Raw genomic sequence first — 25,363 nt, forward strand, 5'->3', positions numbered from 1 at the left:
AAATCAAGATCATTGTGGTTGCGCTCTCCTCAATTCTCCTCTATATCAAATCCAATCGGTGCATCTGCTATTGTGGAGAATAACCCCTCAGAAGTGACAGTCTCTAGCACCCCTACTCTTGAACCTGCTATGTTGCTACAAAAATGTTCTTTTATAGTACTTGAAGTTGCACTTTACAACCTCACTTCCAACAAATGGAACACTAGCAGAGGCTAATGAAATTGGAGGAAGGCAACCTAAATAGGGGCATTCCTCCCTTTCCTTTGATAGTGCCCTTGTTGGGTGAGCCATGATTTCTATGAAATGAGGAAGAAAATGGAATTCCCTAAAAACCCTTAGCTACACTCCAAAACCCTTTAATGCTCCAGCCCTCTGATTGAAACGACTGAAAAAGACATTGTAATTTTAGCACTTTTTCTTAGAACATGTATCCTAAACTTGGGAAATGTGTAGGGCACATGGCAAACACAATTTAGCATGTGTGTTGTGAATAGGATAAGTAACAAACTCATGTCTGACACAAGGGATTTATGACACAAGACCCCTTAGGGGCATGTACGATGACATAGATTTTCACAAGCATATACACATGGTACAAAATGTTGCCAAGGAAGACCAAAATTGTTTAGAGAGATCTAAACTAGCTCATTCTATTATACCTTGTCAACAGCTACAACTAAGTTGATCTCTCAACTCTATGATCTTAATGAGGTAGCTAGCCATTGTATCAATCTTACACATGTGAGTTATCCTTGGTTTATCAAAGAGAGTTCCCCCATTCAAATTCTCCCTTGATGTGTTGAGCCATCTCTTGCCAACTAGACAGGTACTAAGTCGCCCTATTCAAGAGGATATCTGTGTATTGTACATTCAGGTCACCTAGACCTTACCTTCATTCAGCCTGGACTCAAAGATGTCCTTCTACCTATAGCCTTTTTGGGAACCGCAAGATGGCATTATTATTCACCCCCCTTATACATGTAGCTATAGGATGCACTCACTCAAGATCCATTTGGGACAGCTTTTAATCGACCTCTATCAACTTTGGATAGAAAAAGATCATCATATACCACAATTTGATATGATCTACTAGGTGTGGCACCTTCAAGAACCGAAGACAAAGATGCACCTCATTTTTAAGTTTCCCCATACTATGAGATCAAAGGATGTTATCACTAGCTCTATATGAACTCAAGGGGCTCCCTCTCTACTCTCTTCCTATACCAAGACCAAAGATGATTAGCCCTCATCATCAAGGACATCGATAACTACAGATCTCAGATGTTACATGCCATGCCCCACCTTGGGATGACCAAGTCAGTCACCTCATACTTCCCTATTGATCAGTCAAATCAAAGCAACAAGCAGCAGGAAAAAGTTCCAAACTATACAAGACAGTAGAACAGTGAGACCTCAGGTTTCTCTTCAACCTCACCATCTAGGAGACCAACCGATATTATCGCGACCGACTCGAAGATGGCGTATCATACATTAGACCACACATTCTCAATGATTTAGAGAGATAATCTCCAAATGGATCCAAAGTGGAGCACCTCACATCTATCAAACTACCTCACAATTCGAAAGGAGAATCCAATGATCCATTTGGAGTTTCCCTTGTTCGACCTCAAATGCTAGGAATCTCCCTCACTCGCATACCACCCAAGGATCATGTTATGAATAAAATATATAAAAATAATATATATATATATATATATATAATGATGATAATTATAATAATGATTAGTTTATTAATAGTTTGTACTGAAGAGGCATGTCTAAATGGGACATGACCTTCCATGAAGAGCTACCTGTCTGGGGTATATAAGTAGGCCCCTCACTCTCATTTGTAACATCATTCTTATTCATACTTTTAATATATATTCTTGTATCCTAAATGGAGATCTACATATTCCAAGTCTTCTGGAGTATTTAACTTGAAGAACGAACTTTGTTCGTTCCATTTGGTATCAGAGCAGTTTGATCCTTTGGCCGCTTCACCGCTGCACAAACCTCGTTCTTCGATCCAGGTCTTTGACCATCGAAATTTGTCAACTTCGTTGCCGTTGAAGCATTTTGCTACAAGCTTTTTGAGGGTCTCCAATTCACCAGTTGGCATTGGCCATTATAATAAAATAAAATAAGGAAAACAAAAAAACAAGAAAAAATTAAAAATATATATATATATATCATTAAAAAAAAGATTGGAAAAATAAAATGAAAATATATATATATATAACAAAAATTAAATTAAATTAAAACAAAAATCAATATACACTTCTAAAAAAAAAAGGAAGAAGAAGGAAGCGATGTATATCAACCAAAAATATAACGGGTTATATATAAAAAAAAAATCACCTAGTCATCTAGTGCAGTTCGTGGTTTCGTTGACGACTGTTGTCGTTTATCAGTGTCGCCATTGCAACATGTCCACGATCGTCGTAGGCCTCCATCTCGAGTCGACCAACCCTGCAACGTCAACAACCACAGGATCGTTCCTCGCGCACTGCCATTTCTTGCCTCACGTATTTCATCCCTCATTATCGACTCCCCAGCCACCACCATATTACCCACGCTCACAGAGTCACAACCCGTTCAACCGTTTTCTACAACACTTATTTTGTCTTCACCTCAGCCACTTACCTCGTCATTGCTCACCATATCAACCGTTGACGATCAACACTGAAGCCATCACCACAACTTACCTGCAACTCTCCGACAGTCGCCCTGATCAAACAACAACGCCGCTACAAGCCGCCTTCACCACACTGCTTGCTCCCATGCTAAAACAATTCACGCTTTTGTACAAATCTGTATATTTGGCCATCCAAACCCCTGATTCTTCACATGTCTATCTGAACAGTCACAATCTATTTGAACAGTCACAACTTTACACAACTCATTTTTCAATTTTAAATTTTTGAAGGGTGGTCAAAGGTTCTCGGTTTATAATATTTTCAAAATTCAATAAAAAAGAAATATATCAAAGGGTGTTGTACTTTTAAGTACGGATTACTAAAAAGAATATCAGAAAGAAAATATACCTGAGATAATCATATTTATTATAATATTATTACTATCAATATACATATATATATATAGATAATTATTAAAAGGGATATTTTGAAATATTGAAGAGAGATATTTGAGGAAGGCAAAAGGCTATTGGAGGAATTTGAAGTAAGTTTATCTTGACAAAGAAAAATGACATCTAATTCAGAATTGAAGGAAGGGAGATTTTTAGGAGCCTCACGTTGTGTTGCTCTAGTGCTATTCAAAATTAAAGGGACTCTTGCAGGAAAAGATGTTATTATTTCTATCTCTCCCACCGAAGGGAAAAATTATATAAACTCTAACCTTGCTAACCAATTGGTGATTCCGGAGTCAAATATAATTGAAAAATTAGACTGCTTGGGTAGAAAACAATATGACATAACCGAATTACAATTAAACATTGGCAATTATACTTTTATATCGCAATTCTTTGTTCGATCCCTATGGAATGATCGAGGTGACATTATTTTAGGTTCGGCTTGGATGGAAACCCTTGGTTCCTTCATCTTGAATACGAAAAAGAAGTTTTTGACATTTTCTTACAAAAAGAAAAAAAATAACACTATAGGATGTTACTGTAAAGCCAAATTCAGTAACACTAGAAGACATCCAAGATATTTCAAAAGTAACTTTTCAAGAAGGTATAAAAGTACTACAGAATATGCAAAAAAGGTTGACAAGATCACTGTTGACAAAAATGAAGAAGTTTCTCAGCTTAAAGACCATAGTGAAAAATTAGCAATGCAAATTAAGAAACTTAAGAAGTCATTGGAAAACAAGGTGCAACAATTTATTCAGAATGAAGCATCGAATGTAGAAATCCCAGTCGATGAGAAAGGAATAAATATCGATCCAGTGAATATCACAACTCAAGAAGAAGACAGGCCAGTTGAAGAAAAGACACACTTAGATGCAATGTTGTTAAAATCGCGATCGGGATTTATTCGGCGCTGGGAAAAAAGCGGAAAAAATCGTAAAAATCGGGAAAAAAGCGGAAAAAATCGTTTGGCACAAAAATATTCATTTTTTTTCATTTTTTTTCAATTTTTTTAATATCTAAACCATCTACAACATAAAATAAATACATTGACACATAAATATGATAAAAAAAACTAATATATAAGATGTTTAATATCATTTCTAGCGCTAAAATCACACATAACATTGAATCATGTCCTGAATAGTAAGTCCTGAGTCCCAACTCAGCCTCAAAATATCAACAAAAAATATGATAATGTATCTCATCATGTCATAATGTCATATACAATAAAATGAAAGTCTAAGACTCTAATCCTATTGATTTCCTCTGCCCCTCTTGCGAGAAAATGTCACTGCTTTCTCTTTCCCCCTAGATGAAGATGCTGGTGCCTGTGGTGGTGGAAATGGCAGTGGAGTCTGACGTGCTCTAGAAGCTGAAGGAGTAGCTGTAGAAGTAGCAGCTACTGTAGGTAGACGGAGACCACGTCCTCTACTGGTGGTAGTGGTAGCCCGGGTAGGCGGTGTCACCTCCTCCTCCTGCTCCTCCAACTCCTCCTCCTCCTCCTGCTCCTGCTCCTGCTCCTGCTCCTCCTCCTCCTCCTCCTCCTCCTCCTCCTCCCCCTCCTCCTCCCCCTCATCCTGCACTAACCAATCCTCAGTGGGATCCATGAGAGGCCTCTCGGTCTCAACCCTCCATTCAGCAGTGGTGTCAATCCCATCCAATGAGATGGCATCCATATCAGGTGTCTTCTCTAGTTGCCTCACCCACAATCGAAGATTGTAGTAGACATAGACCATGTCATTAAGTCTACGGGACTCCAACCTGTACAAAGTTCATGAAATAATAATTAATAATTAATATTATAAAAAAAAATATTGTTTAATGAATTCAAAAATTTATTTGGAAATTTGCAATATTTTAAATGTTTAAGTGTTAAGTTGTTAACCTATTGCGCTTCTTGTTGTGTATTTTTTCAAATACACTCCAATTGCGCTCACATCTCGAGGAGCTGCATGTTTGGCTGAGGATGCGTACGGCAAGCTTTTGCAAAAGGGGTACTCTGCCACCATACATCTTCCACCATGCGTCTACAACAAAATTACAAATAAAATTTTAAATAAACATAAGAAAAAAATGGAATTTGAAGAGACAATGAAATTTGAAACAAAGTTACAAAGTACAAACTAAAAAATACCTGGCATTTTAATCGTCCTATCAATGACAGCCATCTCAAAGCCAAATGTGCCACCTGACATCTTATATGTCTCAATTTGTCTAGAGATCTCTATACGTTGTTCTGGAGATCTCACCATCTTCTGGACACAGGTTAATAATCCTTCCACGACCTCAGTATCAAAATCAAACCCACATGCATAAGAAAATGCAGGGTTCAGGAAAAGCCCAGCAGCATGAATGGGACGATGGAGTGTGTTGTTCCATCGCTCATCAATGACGTTCCATAGAAGGAGTTGTCTCTGGAACCCATCATCTCCCTTGTCATCATAGTAGGACCGAATGGCTTCTTTGGCCCTGTCCATGGCTTCATACAAATAGCCCATTGCGGGCTTCTCACCATCTACCAACCGAAGAACCTTTACCAAAGGTTCAGTGACAGCGCACACCTCCTGCACTCCCGCCCAGAAGTCTTCTTGGTATGAAACAAGTCTGCACACGGCCTCTCCTTCTGGTTTGCGGCTCATTGGCGAAGAACGCCACTCCTCTGAAAGAAACATTCTCTTCAAATCCCACATAGATTTCAAGAGGGATTGAAGAGATATGAAACTCGTCGCAAACCATGTAATGGCGGGGCGCACCAACTCTTTGTTGTTGGTGCATTGTCTCATCAAGCTAAGCACAGATGTGTGATTGTAAATAAATTTTGTGATGCTTTTTGATGAGTCAACAGTCTCTTTGACAAAGGGAATTTTCCCTATGTCCTCTAACATCAAATCAATACAATGGGCAGCGCAAGGTGTCCAAAATAAAGTAGGATGCCTGTCCATAAGCATTCTACCAGCAGCAACATAATTTGCAGCATTGTCCGTTATGACTTGGACAACATTTTCTGCACCCACCTCCAAAATAAACACATCCAGCAAATCACATAAAGTTCTTGCATCTTTGATTTGATGAGTTGCATCAATAGATTTGATAAACATAGTCCCCTTGGGACAACTAACCAAGAAGTTTATAAGGGTTCTCCCCTTTTGGTCAGTCCAACCATCTGACATAACAGTGCATCCTGTTTGTGCCCATGATGCCCTAAAATCCTCCAATATTTGGGTGCAGTCACGCTTTTCATCTTGAAGAAGTCGGCCTCTGAAATCATGAAGAGAAGGGATTTTGTACCCCGGGCCAACACTGGCAATAGCATCAACAGTAGGTTGGAAAAATGGATTATTCCTTACAATGCTGAAAGGAATATCACTCCAGAGGAGAAATTTTGTCATCAACTTGTCAGCTTGTTGTTTTTCATTTCTTTTTAGCATTGAACCGATAGTTGGTTGTGCACCAGGTGTGGTTCGAGGAACAAAAAATGATGATGCAGCTACCGGATTGACTGACGCTGCAGTAGAACCAGTGCCACTTGGCCCACTTCCTTCAGCTGGCCTTTTTAGTTGCCTCAAAAGTTATTCTTTGGCCTCTTTAGTGTGCTCTAATTCTCCCAATGATTTCATGGCTTTTCGGATAATTTCAGCAATTGTATTTTTACAGGGCTCCACATTACGTCCAGGGATTTGTGCAAGGTGGAACTTCAACCTGTACACCCCCCCGAATATCTCCTTTCCACACAACTTGCAATACAAGTTTTGTCTATCATTCGGAGTTTTAGGTTCACCATATTCCCAGAAAGGATCCAATTTCCTTGGCATGTTTGTTTTTGAATTTTGAATTTGCAAACCTATGGAAAAATAAGGATTAGGAAATAGGAATTTAGGATTACATAATACAAATTACAATTTAGCATTTACAAAATTACAAGTTAATTATTTCCAAAATCCCAATTTCCAAACCCAAGTTACCCAACCAAATGCCAATGGCAAATGCCAAAAAACAATGAGAAAATAAAAATAAAAAATTGGTTCTCATAGTCATAACAAATAACCCATCCCAAATCAATGAAAATTTTCAAAAAATTCTTTAAAAACAATGAAAAACAAAGTTTTTATAGAAGCAAAACAAAAAAAAATTAATCTACATACCTTTTTTACGGACAAATTGGTGATCTTGGCTTGGATTCCTCCTAAAAACGCTTGGATTCGCTCCAAATCCGACGGAAACCCTTCAGCTGCTCTCCCTCACCTCTTCTCCTCCTCCTCCGCGCGGACAGCCAAATGAATAAAAAAAAAAAATCGATTTTTGCATATAAAAGCCCGCTGCCCGCGCCTGTAGCGATTTTTTCACAAAAAATCGCGATTTTTTCGAAAAAATCGGGTATAAAAAAAATTGGCGATTTTTATGGATAAAAATCGCGATTTGATCGGGTTATGGTTAAAATCGCGATTTTTTCAATTTTATCGGGATTTTAACAACACTGCTTAGATGTCGCAGTCCAGACAATGAACATCCCAAGTGAAGGCTTTGTATCCAACTCAACAACATCGGCACATGAAGTAAATCAGAATATTGCCACACACATGATAAGGGAAAGACAAACCAAAAGAACCCCTTATCTACATCTGCATTACAGGAACATACATCTCAATCAGTCCACCAATCTGTATCAATCTGTACATAAATCTTATGTTCTGAAGACTACTAATGTCAGTACAATTCAGCCTTGTGATAACAATTCACACGAAGTATCCAATAACCACAAGATTCCACAGAAGATTAGGTCAAATCCATTCTCGGTGCGACAATTTTGTTTATCGCTTAGAACATCATATCATCTTATTTCAACGAAGATGACAGTTTTGAGACGAGAAGACATTCAAACCCGAAAAAGAGATCAAGCTTTGAGGACAAATATTTTTGAGGAGGAAGGCAATGTTATGAATAAAATATATAAAAATAATAATTATAATTATAATTATAATAATGATTAGTTTATTAGTAGTTAGTACTGAAGAGGCATGTCTAAATGGGACATGACCTTCCATGAAAAGGTACCTGCCTGGGGGTATATATGCAAGCCCTCTCTCTCAATTGTAACATCATTCTTATTCATACTTTTAATATACATTCTTGGATTCTAAATGGAGATCTACATATTCCATGTCTTCTGGAGTATTTAAATTGAAAAACAAACTTTGTTCGTTCCAGATCATACAATCAAACTCCCCGATGGTTCTAGAAGACTCCAACAATAAGCCAATGCCCAACTCGACCCCATCACCCTTAGCCATCAAACTCAGGAGACCTCGACATCAATGGCCCCATTAATCAATATCTCTCTCTCTATTTCCCTCTCTTGACAAGTTCTCGAGTTGTCCACCTTTCCAGTCTTGGACAAACTCATTTAGTATTTTGTATCACTATACCTATGTCATGGTTTATACATATGTTCTCGATGTTATGTAGGTTTCTTTCTTTATATTATTTTGGGCATTTTGTATGTTTTGCACTCCCACATTATATTCTTATTAGTTGTACTCTTCAATCCCATTGACCTACTTTTGTGATTATTCACTAGACATTTATTAAATTATCTTATCTTATCCAATCAAAAGCATTCTCTACAATGTGTTCTCACTTTCACAAAAGCTGACCAAGGAGTCATACATATACCTTGTTTGTCATCCTCTCTGCAGTATGAGGGATCAGATGATTCTTCACCAACTCCAAAACAAATCATTTTGCTTTGACCAATCTCCTAGTGTGCTTGGCCAAATCCTTGGAATCCGTAAGAAACACGACATCCTTTTTCACAAAGTACCTAAGCTCAACCTCCTCAAAGAGAATCTACAACCGGCACTCCCATGGAACAAAGTGGACTGCCCCCCCCCCCCCTTGTCACTAATCATGACTGCAACTCTTCAAATATACACAAAAACAGATAAGGAACTAAGATCAAGCACAACCTTCCAATCACTAGAAAATCCTGTGCATCTCACTTCTCAACCATTCTCAGGAATGGATCTGTTTCACTACTGAATCTCAAACATCGCACCCCTAAAACCCTCAGACAACTCCCTCTTATAGGTCAATGTCTTGTCCATATACAGATTCTTGGAGAGTTTCAGCAAATGTGCTCTGTTACCATGTTGAAATTTTTCAAACTATGGTAAGCAGGCTTTGCACTTAAAGAATAGTAAAACCCTAGACAGATTAAAAACTGAAACCTATCAAAACTGCAATCTCTGAATACTAGAATATAAAAACACATGCTGCTGGAAACAATAAAGGAAAATACATTGTAAAACAAAACTCTCACATCTGCATCACTGTTTTATTAAATGCCCAAGTAAGTGCACTCTCATGGAGATATCTAACTCCTAAGAAGCTGCACCATAACCAACCCTATTCTCATGCAAAGCGCCTGGACCCTCAGTAGGAAATACAGTACTTCTAAAGACAGAACTAAACTGAAAGCTGAACTGATCTAGTAACTAGAATTTGCTTATATGCAACTGCAGTGAACTGAGTTTTAACTAAAGGTAGCAAAACTGGCATTACACTCAGATTGGCGCATGCATGTGCCCTCTCCCCTATTACATAACTGTGTCTTCTGTTGAATGTATAACTAAGTTCAGTCTTCATAATGTCTAATGTAATCATGATTTTCTGTACTTGATGAAAAGAGAAAAAAAAAAGATTATTATTTTGGTAGCATGGGTTCATGCTTAAGATTATTTTATTTGTAGGTCAAATGACAAACACCCATTGAGTGCTTCTAGGTTTTGTCATTGAGTCAAAGAAGTCAATTGAGTCATTGTAATATGTATAAGACCCATGTGGGCATCCTGTATCAAGTCAAAGAAATTTTATGTAAGTCAAAAGTGTCATAAAAGTCCCACCAAGACCTTGTCTACATGCAGTCAACAAGTCGGCCGTCAAAGAGGGACAAATCGGCCTCATGATGATAATTCGGCTCCAAGGGAAGGGTATATATAAGGAAGTCGACCACATTTGAGATCATCCGTAAAGCTCACAAGAAGTTCATTTGAGACCAGCGAAGAAAGAGAAGATTCCAAGGAAGAAGAATCCGAATTTTTAAGATCTGTTTTTTAGCAGAATCACTCACACTTGCGAAGAAAGGTTAGGGCATCAATCTGTTGCAGGAAAGCCGAATTGCAGACCTCCTTAAAGAAGCCGAAATCTGGAAGCCAAGGATCAAGGAAGGTAGCCGAGTTATTGAAGAAGAAGCAGCTCACTAAGCGAAGAAGAAAGAAGGACTATTTCACCATATTCTCACTCACACGTGTGGCCTAGGGTTTCTGCAGTAAGGCCGAGTTGCAGTCAAGAAGTTGCAGGTCCGAAATATTGGTCAAAGGAGAATTTGTATCTGCTATGAGGCAAGTTTGACTTGGGTTGAAAGTTCATCAAGAATCAGTTTGACTTGGTCTTGGAGGGGTCTTTGTCAAGGGTAATAGGTCTTGTAATTTGTCATCTGAACATTCTATAAGAAGAGAAGAATTCTTGTGAGTTTTCCTCCCAAGAGGAGAGGTTTTGGTTCTGGCTAACAGCCTACCTTTTGTGTCATCTTGTCTCATTGATCTTCATTGTTTGGTAGCTGTTTGATGATAGAAAACACAATAATAATCAAGTGAAAGAAGAAGCTAATAACAAGAACATCAAGTTAAGTGAAAGAACATCACAAGCTGTTATCAAAGTAAGAGAAATCACCTAATCTAACTGTCCCTAGATTTCTCAACATCTTCCTCCCACTCTGCTGCACACATGAACCCAGGTAAACTGCTGCAACAACTAAAGATGTACGAACATGCATTAAATGTACCTTTGCTACCATACCCGCTGATTGTGTGGGTCCTGGTGCTGTTGAGAAGAATATCCAAGCAAAAGAAGGTAAAAATTCTAACAGTCAATGTAGAGATAGTTGGAGGGTTGCTTGATTTATCTTGTAGTGACCAGGTCACAGTTGACTTTTGCAGTCAGTTGCAGCTCCAAAGGATGAACATTGGAGTATAGCCATGAATGTTATGAGATTTGTATAATGGATTTTGGAATATGGTATCTTATAAGGTAGAGTAGCGGATTTCCAATTGACAAGTTTGGCAAATTTTGATTTAACAAATTCAGTTGATGAGAAGTATACTAGAGATTATGTTTTCAACATCAATATAGGTGTTGTTTTTAACTTTTTTGGATAATTTAAAAGCATAAAACTGTGGAATTCTCTTTCTCCAAAGCAGGATATAGAGAAGCATTAAATACAATTTGTGAGCCAGTATGATTGCCGAGAATATTTCTTGCTTTGCAAGTAAAACAACTAACACAATGGTAATTTGTTATGAATATGTGTTGACGTTGGCAAAGAATGTGGTGTTTCATGAGCAGTCAAAGCATGTCAAGGTTCATTGCCATTGTATTATGTAGCTTGTAGAGAGTAGCGAAATTGAGCCGCAATATTGTACAACTCAGGAGTGAACTGCATATATTTTTACCAGTCCTGATGGTCTAGAGTACTTTACAAAACTTGGAGATACGCCTGGTAGAGTTTCAAAAAATATCATCAAGAGAGGGTGATGGAATCTATTAATCTAATGATAAGATCATAACGTACTTTAGATCATATAGCAAAGAGTTTTTGAGTTAGTTAAAATGAGGCCACTTGAATGTGAATAATGTGTTTTAGTCACATGAGCTATATTGTTACTTGTAATGTTGGTTTTCAGCAGGAGTCATCTCTCTCATGAGACTTATGTTGAATATATCACTTCTTATAATGAAGAATATATCAGCAACACTCTCTATCAGAAACTCCAGGTTACATTCATGGGTACATAATCTTATTCATTGAAATGGGGAAAAATGTCTGCAGGTATCAGATATACCAACCGCTGCAAGATCCACGTCTGTTGGAATTCTCTTGCAAAAATTGCCAGAGTAATCTTGGACTTGCAACCCCTGCAATGCCAACCCATAAAGAAGGTAACAACAGATAAATCTAGCTTAAAGATACCAAGGACTCCTTGAAATTCACATGCATCAAGGAAATAAAGAGTGATTCTGGTTCCATTTTTACCTGACTGCATCTTACACGCATAACTGCCTCAAACCCTTGAGGTCTTGTAACATTCCATCTCAAATCATTGTATAGTTTTGCAGAATCAGCAATAGCTGAAAAGGGATAACAGTAATAAACCTGAAGAGTAGACACAGTTAATCAACAGAATATTCAATACACATCCAATTCCGATTAAAGAAAGAAAGACATGCATGGTATATAAATAACACAGTTAACAGCAGTACCTGTCCCCCAGTAGTCCTTGGAACAACAGATATTGATGCAATATCAACATAACTTTGGGTGGTTAGAAACAAATCTACACAAACCTGAAAACAACAGCCAAACCTTGGATCAAGAGGCATGCAAGTTGGTCAGAAGGCAAATAACAATGCATTTATTCAAGAATCAAAATAAACTTAGCAGAAGTTTGTTCTGCACATAGTTGAGTATTTTGACAGCAAATAAACAAAATTGAAAGGATCCCTGTTTCAAATCTCATAGACCATGCTTACCTGAAACTCAGCAAACTCTATTGCCATAGTCTTCAAGGTCTTGTCTGCAGGTTGAAGCAACTTATGTACCTCCTGAAATTAAGACAAGTACACCAGATAACGGAAATGACTACATCAGCAGATTAAACTCGTATTAATTATTCTTTAAAAAGAAAGAATGTCCTGTATTTGTGGTAACAAGACATCGCTCTATGTATTATAAGACCTCGATAAAATGCATTTTAATGTGTATATAAATGGAATGTAATTAACTTGTTCATACGTGGGATATGGCAGATAGATGAGCATAATGGATATGATCCTATCAGTATTACCACCACCCATTTGAAGATTTTCTTCAGGCAGATATGATACTTGGGTGACATATTTATGTTTGCAAATTGCTGGGATATTTTTGCCACTTCATGATCCACAGTTTTGATGTTATGACAGACATGTTTTTGGTATTATACAGGCAGCATGGTATCAGATGATGATGTATATATTTTTTGAGACACCAAAGGACTGTTTTTTATATGTATAACATTTATCGGTTACTATATGAACATATTATTACAGCGATTGTTGTATGATCAAAAGTCACATTTTTTACATGCTTATATGGCATCTACAGCATGTAATTTTCTTATTTATTAATGAAAATTACGATTTTTCCTTGGGGAAAAAATTTAACTTGTTCATTTTGGATATGATCGACCAGAATATACTATCAATGTTACCTTATCTTATAGTATGTGAGGTGGATATGATACCAACTTAGTGGACGATGTAGGGAACCCAACTTAACTTTCACCATTATATGATTTTTGAAACTGTTGAAATAAATCAGCTTAAATAGGCATCTCAATGAAGCAGCCTGTCAAACAGCCGTAGCCTAAAAAGTTTTCAACTCAATAATTTAAAGTTCATCAGAATATAGATAGAACCCTGGCCTAAGGTTTGACTTGTATGATCAACCTTTAAGTCCCAGATAGATTCTTCATTTTAGTCAACACTTCATAGCCATAACTACATAATATAATATCAAACAAAATATTAGCTTAACTAGCCAGGAAAAAGAGGTACATTCTCTTGAATGAAGTCAATTTAAACAGTGGATTAATCCAAATACACTCCCTTGAAAGATTTACAAAGCATCACAAGAAAGAAGCTTAGCAGAAGAAGCCCAATTGACTACTTTTCTACATGGGTGTGTTGTTCTAACCATCTAGAGTTTGACGTATTCAAAACATCACCTTTATTGCCAACCAATATAATACTCCTTGAATTCTAAGAAGATACAAGCACAGGCTCCCAAACAACATCGATATCCTATATTCAGAAAACTGTACAGAAATATATGTTGGTTAAAAGCTATTCTTTGACCTTGTGAAAAAAAAGAAGCAGCAACCCTTGGGAAATTGTGTTTGCGAGCTTGGCAGATTGTGATATTGTTAATTTCCTAGGAAAAAGATTATGATACAACGAACAATCTAAAGGACAGGCACATTTATAGAAAAAATATAGTAGACTATTTTCAGATATGTAATGAACAAAATTCATATATGCAGCGGAATAATCAGAATAACTGGAATATGTAATTATCAATTATAAGATAAGTAGTATATTTATATAAAGAATGTTAAATGCACAAGAGATGTGAGATGTTGTGGTTACAAATGAGGGCCCTCCTTATAAACTAGGAAAGGTGCCCATTCACAAATAGTCATGTCCTTTGGGACATGTCTCTTTAATAACTAATTATTTAATTAATCATTATAATGATTATTATTATTTATATTGTTTTTATATATTATGTTCATAACATTGCCTTACTCTTCAGAAAAGCTTTGTCCTCAAAGTTTATTGTTCACAAGGCCATGCCATCTATTTCTTTGTCTTGTAATCTATTCACATTCTTACGAATTCTTCGATGATACAAGATGATAAGATCCTTTGAGTGATAAACAAAATTCTCGAACTGAGAAGTGATCTAGCCATCCCAGATTAATCTTCGGCTATGTTACCGGATCCGTCAGGCCCAGTGGCTGGATCCGCGGATCCCCGGATCAGAAACGGATCCGGATCCGAATCCACAAAGATCCGCCCCGCCCAACATTTGTCTGTCTATAATATGGTTTGACGTCAGCACATATTTCCAAATTATATCTCAGCGCAGAATCTAGAAAGAAAATATCAGTGGATGAATAACCCGATATTGGAAAAATCAGCCGTGCGGGAGTTCATTAATCTGTGTGTAATATGGTTTGACGTCAGCACATATTTTCAAATTATATCTCAGCGCAGAATTCCAGAAAGAAAATGTCAGCTGATGAATAACGCTATATTGGAAAAATCAGCCGTGGGAATAATTAACAAGGGAGTTCATTAATTTCAAGATTATAAACCTGCGGTTAACCATTGTATAAACTTTATTTCAAGATTATAAGATACAGATGTTGGGATATTCTAATTAAATTATATGTTTATTTTAAAAGTTTGATGAAGTAAGTTCTATAAAGTAACTTCATTTAATTTAAATATAATAACTATTAAATTATATGTTTATTTTAAAAGTTTCATAAAGTAAGTTTATTTAATTTAAATATAATAACTAGTAATTAATGTTTCAATATTATGATACATTAATTTTAATATATTAAATTAATAATTATTTTTTCCATCTGAAATTAATAATTATTTTAAAAATATTATATAGAAGTTTTATATTTAAAATTTTAAACAGAAATTATAATTTTTTTTTATTTTATACAAATTTAATTAATATTTATAAATAATATATTAATTATGATACTATTTATCTAATATATCTAATATATATTTTTATAAGTACTCTATATAAAAATTATATATTTAAAAATTAATATATGTTTGTATTTTCTTTTTATATAAATTTAATTTTTAAAAATTATAAAATATTTTATATTGTTTGTACTTGCCGTATCCGAATCCTGGCTTTTCAAAAAACTGGCGGATCCGTATCCGAATCTGGATCCGGATCCGAATCCATATCCGAATCCTGGTAACTTAGATCTTCGGTGGAAACATGCGATTACTAGAAACTTGGGATGAATTGTTATCATATGACTGAATTATGATAACATTGACATTCTTTGGAACATAAGCCCCTTGTTTCTGATCTAACTGATATGGATTTCCAGCCTGTTTGAGATGTCTACTATTATGATTTGGGTGTCAATAAGGAGTTCCTATGATCTGATTTCCCCTTATCCTATTTGTGGTGATTAATTGATTTACATGGAAGTGTTTGATTTCCATCATGTACGGAAGTTACTTCGCTAATTGATGGATCTTCACTTGAAATTTCCGTCATTTGAACTACAACATCCAAATATGTTTTTAGTTCCATTGTTTTGTCATCTTCGTGAGTTGTGATATTTTCTCGATCGGTATTCGTTCCTTCTTCTTCAACTTGGATTGTTACGTTTGAAGGCTTCAATGCTTTTTTGATGATAAGTTCTTCTAATTTATTTTTCAATGATTTCTTGTTATTTTTAAGTTTCTTAATTTGAGTGAGTAGACTTTGATTATGATTTCTGAGACGTAAGAGTTCTTCAGTTTTTGATTCATCAACCTTATTTTCAGTGTTTTGACGTTCAAAATTTTCATCTTTTAAACCTCTGATTTGTTCTAATAACCTTTGATTAAGGGTTTTTAAGTGCAAATTTTCTTCTTCCTTCTCTGAAAGATTCTCAGAGAATTTCATTTGTAGCCTTGGACTGCTTGACTTTTTCAAGCAATTTTTTATTATGGTCCCTTAGACACAAAATTTCCTCATCCTTTTATCTTGACTCATAGTAAAACATATCTTCAAAATCTTTATGTTTCTTTTCTGATACCTTGTTTTTATGTTAAAGTTTTGTGAGTAGTATTCTAATCCTTTTATTTGCATTTGCACATCACCTTGATATTCTTCCAAATTAAATATTTGTCCACATGTTGGATAACCACGTTTTTTATTTTTACATATGGACAGAAACATAAATTCCATTTTACAAAAAGGACATTTAGTCCAAAATGTTGACTTATTTATGAATATCATCGTTTGCTCTTTCTTCGTTCATTTTAACTCCTCAAATATATATAAAAATATATATATATATATATCCCTTTTATTGAAGCTTGAGACCTTAACCTATTTATTCTTACTAAAGTCACTTTCCAAAATATAATAACTTTTTTAATAATATAATACCCTTTTTCAATTAACTCGAACAAGCTCCTTGACATCTAATAAAGTTTCTCATATATATATATATATATATATATGGACTTTTAATGGAATTAAATATCTCACAGATTAAAAACTTTTATTAAATACTCCTTACTTGACTTTTTATGGCATTTACCTCCAACCAAACTTAAATTTTAAGTTTTGGGTTAATTAATGAATTGATTAAATATTTCTTGGCATTCGTTATGTAGGGTCACGCCAATATGTAGGAATATTGGCAATGTATCCACCAAGATAATCACAGTACGGATGAAAAATTGATCTGTAGACTACTGTAGATATTCCACTGGATAGTTCGTCACAACATATCGATAATATTATATTAAAAATCTGAGATTCTACACTATTACAATTTTATTAAACTTTAAGATTTGTAGATTTCACTGTAATTAGTGCATGTCTGCGAATGGAAATTATGCAGAAAAGTAGAGAACGACAAAATAAGTTTTCACACACACACATAAGACACAAGAAATGCTCTCTGGGAAACCCCTCAGGAGAAAACCTAGCTGGAAGGTGAGGTCGCTTCGTTCTTTTTCTCTGTCTGGAAATATGTTGCAGGTACAAAGAAGTAATGTTTATGGCCCGTGGGCTGCTACAGTGCACAGATCCTCTATGTGTGCTCTACCTCCTATCTCTCTTGGCTATCTTTGTTCAACTATGGAACAAAATGCTCTCGAAAGAATGGAATGCCTCTTCCTCCTAGTGGCTCGATTATTACACAGCGCGATAGCCTCCTGGTGGTTAATTTTGACTGCATCAACTCTTAACTAAAGTTACAATATAGGCTCTTCTATAGTCTTTTACATAATAATCATGTGGCTAGCCCCTTTTCCATGAATAATGGGGGCTGACGCAGCATCCTCCCGAACTATAGGTGTGAAAACAAGAAGGTCAACTTCTAAGTGGCATAACTTTTGCAAACAGACTCCGATTGACGCGTGTCTTGCGCCGTTGGAAAGATCTTTGTGTGTAGAATAACATAAAATGGTGTGACACTAAAGTGGCAAGTTTTACCCCCAAAAAAATTGCTTGATGCCTCAAAATGCTCTCGGAAGGTTTCAGACCCCGTTTTGCCAAACTGAGTCCCGCCAGTAAAAACGGTCCCGTGAGCTAATTCCTCCACTTTTTCCACTCCAAATGCATCAAGATGGATGAAAAACAATATAATGATCCAATCTGGATCACACCTCCCCATTTTGGGAGGCTTTTGGTCCCCAAAAGCTTCTACTGAATGAGGTGAGGAATTTTTTCCTCCACCTTCTCTCTGGTGTACCATTTAACTTTTCCTGGAAGTTGTCCCTTCAATCCAATCTGCCAAAGGTCATGCTACCCTTGTCTTGTAGTTCTGGACCTCTTCTACAAAACTGTATCTTCTATCAACTCTGCCTAAGCATCTGGTGCCAAATCCTCCACAGAAGGTAGGACTTGTTCCTCTTCCTGATCTAGCATGGAAGGCTCATAGAGTTTCAAATTCTCTACATTCACAACTAATTAAATGTGCATATATGGTGGTAAACTGAGTCGATAAGCATTATTACCAACCTTTCCCAGTATCTCAAAGGAACCATACCTCAGAGCCTTGATTTTCTTACCAGACCCATATAGCCTCTCCTTATTCAATTGTAACCATACTCTGTATCCCACCTTCATTGACTTCTCTGTTCTATGTTGATCATGCCTGGCCTTATACTTCTCCTATGACTTCTGCAGTGTTTCTTGTACCTGTAGATGGAAATGTCTGATCTTCTCTATAAATTTTCAGCCCTCAAAGCATCTCCTATAAGATCTTCCCTCACTCCTCCTTGTTGCCTGTGAAATATCTAAAGGTGAAGGTGGCAAATATCCAACACAAGTCTCAAATGGGGACTTTCCTGTAGAAGTGTGGACTGCTCTGAAGTAAGAATGTTGTATATATACCAAATTTTCATCCCAGGTCTTCAGATGCTTCTAGTTGTATCCCCTCAGAAGTTGCACCAAAGTCCTGTTGGCTACTTTTGTTTGCCCATCTGTATGTGGATGGAATGTTGTAGATCTCTTCAACTTTTTGTCCATATTCTCCCATAATGTAGTCCAAATGCACTAAGAAATCTTGTATCCCTGTTTGAAATGATGCTTGTTGGTATCCCAAAGTGCACCTAGACCTTTCCAAAGAACAAGTTTGTTTCTTTTTGCCCATTGATGGTCTTTTTACAGGGCATCAGAACACACATCTTGCTGAAGTTGTCAACAATCACGAACAAGTATTCATGTCCCTTCCTAGTTGTTGGTAAACCTCCCACAAAGTCCATGGAATGTTTTCCCAAGGACGAGTAGTTACAAGTAAGGGATGATATAGACCTTGTTTCATGTTGCTAAGCTTGTTGGTACAACAAAGCATGCTTCCTCTTATGAACCTAGCTACCCACTCATGCATCTTGGGCCAATACACATACCTCTACAAGTTAGCCACAATCTTCCCTATACCAAAGTGCCTTGCAACCTTGGAGGTATGAGCCTCTCTGATTAGCTACAATCGCTCACGTTTAAGAACACATAGCTTATCTAGCCTGTAGAGTAACCCATCCTAGAGATGGCAATCAACCGTATTATCGTCGTCGTGCACATGATGTTGACTCTACAACTACTGATACACCTCTTTAAAGTCTTCATCTTCTGAATATGCCTCTATGTATGCATTATGGGTTAATGGTTCCATGTGCATAAAAGTCCCCAAAGATGTGGTCTTTGATGTGGGTGGCCTTAAAAGCATGTTGGCCAACTTGTTTGTGCTTCCCTTTTTATACTTGATCACCAAATGAAACTGCTGTAAAAACCCCATCCACTTGTAATGGTTGGTCCATTGTAGCTTACTTTGGGCATGCAAGTACTATAACGGTAGGTGATCTGTGTGAATTACTGTCTCCTTTCCCACCAGATAGTGCTTCCACTTATTCACAGCTTGCAGCATGGCATAGAGCTCCTTGTCATAGGCAGGGTAGTTAAGGACTGCTCCATGAAATACTTCAGAATGGTAGCATACAAGCCTTCCTCCCTGGATCAACACTTCTTCCATAGCATACCCACTCGCATCTGTCTCCACTTCAAATGGTCGCTACAAGTTTGGTAATGCTAAAACTAGTGCTTGGTTGATCTTCTTATTTAGCTCTTCGAAAGCCCTTTTGCTGACCTTTTCCTCACTGGAAACTCTTGCCACTTGTTGTTATGGCGGGGAGCTATGTTGCTACCACTATGTTGACCACTCGATGTCAACGACCCCATAGCAGTACACCCCTTTTTTTGCAAAAGGGATCCATCATGTTTGAGTGTCCATGCCATTCAAACTTCGTCATCAACTGACACTTTTTGAATATGTCAGCCCATTCTGCATATGTAAAATGTAAATAATCTTAGTATGACCGCATCTTTATGTAACAGCCTAAGTCAACCTATGGTTTTGGTGACAATCTTCATTCTGAGAGGTCTTTTGTCTCACTGATTCATTTGTGTCTCTAGATACAGATGATTAGTGGAGTTTTTCCCTCCAACCTCACTTGAACTAAGGTCGATTTTGTCGCTAAGATCTTAGGCGAGTCCTAGTGTTTTAGATCAAGTCTATGTAAAAGTGATTCGGAAGTAATCCTAGCTAATTGGCTAGATTATTTTATTACAAGTCACTTGGTCTACTGGATTATATTTTGTGTCACAGAAATAGGTAAATGTTGAGGGTCTATAACGAACGGGTTTTGCCCCTTCATGTATTAAAATGTAAAATCTTGATGTAAAAAATAACTAGTGCATGGCCCCTCATAATTAGACATCATGGCTAAGTATTAGAGGGTTGGAAAAATAATTAATCCCCTTATAGGTCAATTAATTAAATTTTCAAGCCAAATTAATTTAAAAATCCTAAGCTAGAAATTTAATTAATTTTGTGTCCTAGGTAAAAATTAAAATTAATTTCGCCAAAGGTGAAATTCGTGGGTTTCAAAGAAGTTAATTTTTGGAGGTCCCTAACCAAGGGAATATTGAAGAAATCAAGAAATTTTGGACCCTTGGGCCTTGGTGGTTAAGTCAAAGTCAATTTTTTGAGGAAATTAACTCAAAATAATTAATTTTGAGTTAATTAAAAATCAATTAAATGATAAATTCGATTTTTCCTCAAAAATTAAATAATTTCGATAGTGATGATTAAATATTAATTAAATCTTTATGAACAATTGAGATTAATTTTACAGGGATCAAGCCAACTAGTCGTTGGAGATTTTACCTATAAATTAGAGGTCAGTGTCAGTCTGTCTTTTCATCCGATCTCTGAATCATGTACTAAGCTCTCAAGCTATCTTGTATACTTTTTGAATTAATGCAAGTCTTTGGGGTTTCAACGTGTTGTGGTGTTCCTCTTCATGAACTTATGGTAACACTCTTTTAATTTATGCTTAATGTTATGTTAAAACTATCAATCAATAGCTCTTTTAGAATAATCTGAATACAGATACCTTATTCAATTTGTTGGATCTAAGGTGACATTCTAATTTTGACCGAAGTAACAGGTATCTCTATTTCTTCAAAATTTCATTATTGTTCTATTTTTCTACTTGGTTTGATGATTGATCTAGTTTGCAGGATATCTTTCGAGTTTTCGTTGAGCGTTTGGGGACAGTTCTCGATTGGACCAGCCAACTCTCAGCGTATATTTTATGAAGAGCCTATTTCACATAAGCTTTGGGACTTATCTTAAGATTAAATTATTTTTTCTTGTAGGGTGTTTTTGGGCTAGTACCACTCCAAAATTTCAAAATTTATTTTTAAAAATATGGAAAATTGATAGATCTAGCTATTGAGAGTCTTAGATTATCAAATCTAGTAGCGGAGTTGGACTCATACTCCTCAGATCTTATAGATCTACCATCTTTGTGCATAGATCAATAACTTTTTTAGTTTTCTGACTCGGGTTTCTGGGGTTTTATTTATTTTTGTGTATCTGGTTTCTGGGTATTTTTGTTTTCGTTTTCTGCAGATGCAAGTCTGAAAGAGAAAAAAATTTAAAGTCAGATCTAGGCACTGGAGGGTAAATCTGGCCTCAATATCATTTTTCAAGGGCATTATTCCAAATTTTTTCCAGTTTGAGCATTTCAAAATTTAGATTTGAGAATTTTTATAAGTTTTTCGAGGACAAATCTGAAGCAAAGGCATATCATTTCAATAAAATAAATTTTTAGGAATTTTTTTTAAGTTTTTGGGCTATCTCTGCTGCCCTAAAGCTCTTCAAAAATCACAATTCTACGTGAGCTGCTCCTCCCTCTCCCGCAATCCTTTTCCTCCTCCCATCTCTCTTCTTCGACCTACATTTTTCTATTTCCTACTCTCCCTCTCCTTTGTGTCCCGTGGCCTCCAGCACCCATCTCCTCTTTATGTCTCGTCCCTTTCTCCGCATGAGCTATCTCCTCAAACCTACTAGCTATTTCGCGCCCCCTTCTCTGCGTTATTTTCCTTTCCTGCGGCCTACACTTCGGCTCCCTATCCTGTTGCCTTTCCTAACCCACGCTACCAGTATCCTCCCTCGACCTACAACTCTTCCCTCTCACAGTCCTGCATCCTTCGAAGTTCTTCGAGCTCCTTAGATCCATCCTTCCTTGCAACCGCCAAACCAACATCAAAAAGTTTCATTCAATTTCATTTTCCTTTTTTTATTTACTTTGTTTGAAATTCGTTAGGGTTAGCAATTTTTATAAAACATTTGATTTTTATGAGTTTACTTTTACAATCTTTTAAATTTTTTATTTTTGATTTTTAAATTTTTTTAGTGTGACTTTGATCCAATTTCATAGTTTAATTTTTGCTCTTCCTTTTGGTTTTGATTTTTATGATGTTTTAATTTTGTTTGAAACAAACAAACAAAAAAATCTTCATTTCTAGTTTTTATTTATGACCTTGATATTTCTAGCGAATTAAATAAAGAGAGAACTTTATGCTTTCACGTTAAAATTTTAATGTGGCCTTTGGACCATTAAAAATTTAATTCATTAAGACTTGATTTTTTTTACATTTGTCACATTAAAAACGTAATTAATCATTTGCCACCTTAAATTTTTTCATAAAACTTAGCACATTAAACTTTGCCTAAGGAATAATTATATTTTTAATCTAAAGTTTCTTCTTGGTTTTTTATTTGTGTTAGGTGTTCTTGGACTTTCAAATTTAAAGGGAAGATGTTGTAGTGTTAAAAATTTTAATCTCTATAGTCAAACACTCTTAATATCCTTCAAATTGTCTCTAAAGATTGACTACAGACAATTTTTTTTCTAGATTTGAAAATTAAAGAAAAATCATTTTAATTATAGGATTGTGAATTGCTTAGCATTTGAATTTCATGGTTCTTCATGGTATTTAGATCTTTCGAAATTTAATTGCTAGAATAATTTGCATGTTAAGGTTTTGAGTATTTTTTACATCTATTGAAATTGATCGTCATATTAATTGCTTGAATTATTTTATGTTTATTCCATGTTAAATATTTCGAGTAATTATTAAAGTACTCTGTCATAGAATTGTGATAAATTGCATATCTTTTGTTTCCTAAGCTGAGTATTTTTGTTGGCATTGATATTAAAATGTGAAGAAATTTTTGTTCTCTTTAAGATATAATTGTATCAAAAAGATTTGAAGTAAGCTTGTGGTTTAAATGTGATATTTTAAGGGGTTTATCTTTAAATCTTTGTCTACTGAAGAGAAATTTTCATTTTGGTGATTAAAGGCTTTTGTGACATAAGCGTTTCTAATCCTCGAAGCTAACTTCATCTCATTTTCTAATCATATCGTGCCTTTTCATATTAAGTTAGTTTTGCATAACTAAAATTTACTTCCAAGCATAAGCTTGGTCAATAGAAAGATAGTGACCCATCTATCTTTGCTTGAGAAGCCTACTTTTAATGGTACTTAAAATGGTGACCTTGCAATCGTCAGAGCCATAGCTCTCTGTAGTGTCGGAGGCACTGGGTATGTCAGATTTTCGGGAGAGGTATCGTTAATCACACCTTAAAGTGCTTCACCTTATCTTCTCTCTGCCAATTACTACGAAATCGGGCTCAATATAAAAAAGATCGATGGGTTTAAACTTAGATACACATTTAACTAAAATTAACCAAGATTCCTGCATCTCACATTAGTTTTAGGATTTGCATTTCATATAAGATAGTCACTCATCCAAGCAGCGGTTGTAAATTTCTTGGCAAGATTGTTGACTCCATATGGCACTGGTAGCAATCATTTAAATTTAATCAAATCTTATAAGTCTTGCTAAATCTTAATCAAATACTTGGTGGCTTCACTGTGTCTCCCGAACTGATTGCTTCCCAACTAGTTCTCCTTCATTCCATTTCCATAAGGTCTACCCCCTAGCCTGTTGTAGGGAGACAGCTTAACGGAGAGATTGGGGATCAGGGTAACAGCTCACGATCTAAGTCGTTGTCGCAGTGCTTAAACATTATGTGTGACAACATGCTGAAAATGAGCCTATGAACTTCCTTAGGTACTGTGTTGCCCCAACGAAACTCCTGGCCTCAAAAACATTAGTAGGCATCGGCCATTTCACGATGGCCTCCATCTTGGAAGGATCTATCTTCAGTTCTCCTCCACTGGACACATACCCCAGATACACCAAAAATTGTTGCGCAAACTCGCACTTCTTGAGATTTGCTAGCAGTTGGTGCTTATTCAATGTTTCCAGCACTTGTGTCAAATGTGACATATGCTCCTCCCAGGTAGCACCATATATCAGTATATCATCTAAATAGATAATAACAAATGAATCTATAAAGGGCGCAGTACATCATTCATTAATCTCATAAATGTAGCTAGTGCATTACATATGCCAAATGGCATGACTAACCACTCATATAAAACTTGCCTAGTTTTGAAGGCGGTCTTCCATGTATCTTATTCTTTGACTCGAACCTCATGATATCCAGACTTCAAGTCCAAGTTGGTGAAGTACTTTTCTTGCTATAATTGCTCTAGCAGATCATCTATCTTGGGCATGGGGTATATGTTCTTGAGCGTGATTTTGTTCAACGCCCTGTAATCTATACACATCTGCCAAATCCCATCTTCTTCGGCACAATGATGATGGGTGACCCACATGGTGATGTACTCAGTTGAATGACACCCTGTACCAGTTGCTGCTGCAATTGTTTCTTCACCTCACTTGCTTCTATAACAGACTGCCTGTATAGACCAATATTTGGCAATGGGGAGTCTTGCAATCGTTGGATCTCATGCTCCACTTCTCTCTTAAGTGGTAACCCTTTAGGCACTCGGAACACATCCTTGTTATGCCTGTAACAACTCCTCCAATTGTTGTTTATGTTTCTTAGTACACCCCTCCAAGGATGACTGACTTTTCTCTTAAAAACAATAAAAAATTCCTATTGTTGGAACTGATCAATTTC

The 25,363-nt window shown here is 36.3% G+C and overlaps 1 protein-coding gene across 2 annotated transcripts in view; it reads right to left on the reverse strand.

The window, feature by feature from the left end:
- Positions 1–25,363, reverse strand: part of LOC149153837 (protein transport protein SEC24 C-like) — a 179,061-nt gene that overhangs the window by 48,360 nt on the left and 105,338 nt on the right. For both annotated transcript variants that reach the window (XM_089438519.1, XM_089438520.1), the window contains exons 15-18: positions 12,680–12,751; positions 12,410–12,493; positions 12,183–12,302; positions 11,996–12,064 (exon numbers count right to left, since the gene is read on the reverse strand). In XM_089438519.1, coding sequence (XP_089294645.1) covers positions 11,996–12,064; positions 12,183–12,302; positions 12,410–12,493; positions 12,680–12,751 — 345 coding nt within the window. The remainder of the gene's footprint in view (positions 1–11,995; positions 12,065–12,182; positions 12,303–12,409; positions 12,494–12,679; positions 12,752–25,363) is intronic.

The sequence above is a fragment of the Pinus tabuliformis genome, chromosome 9 (genome assembly GCF_031772625.1).
Source record: "Pinus tabuliformis cultivar Carrire ecotype Pingquan chromosome 9, CPIR1, whole genome shotgun sequence".
NCBI classification, from domain to species: Eukaryota; Viridiplantae; Streptophyta; class Pinopsida; order Pinales; family Pinaceae; genus Pinus; species Pinus tabuliformis.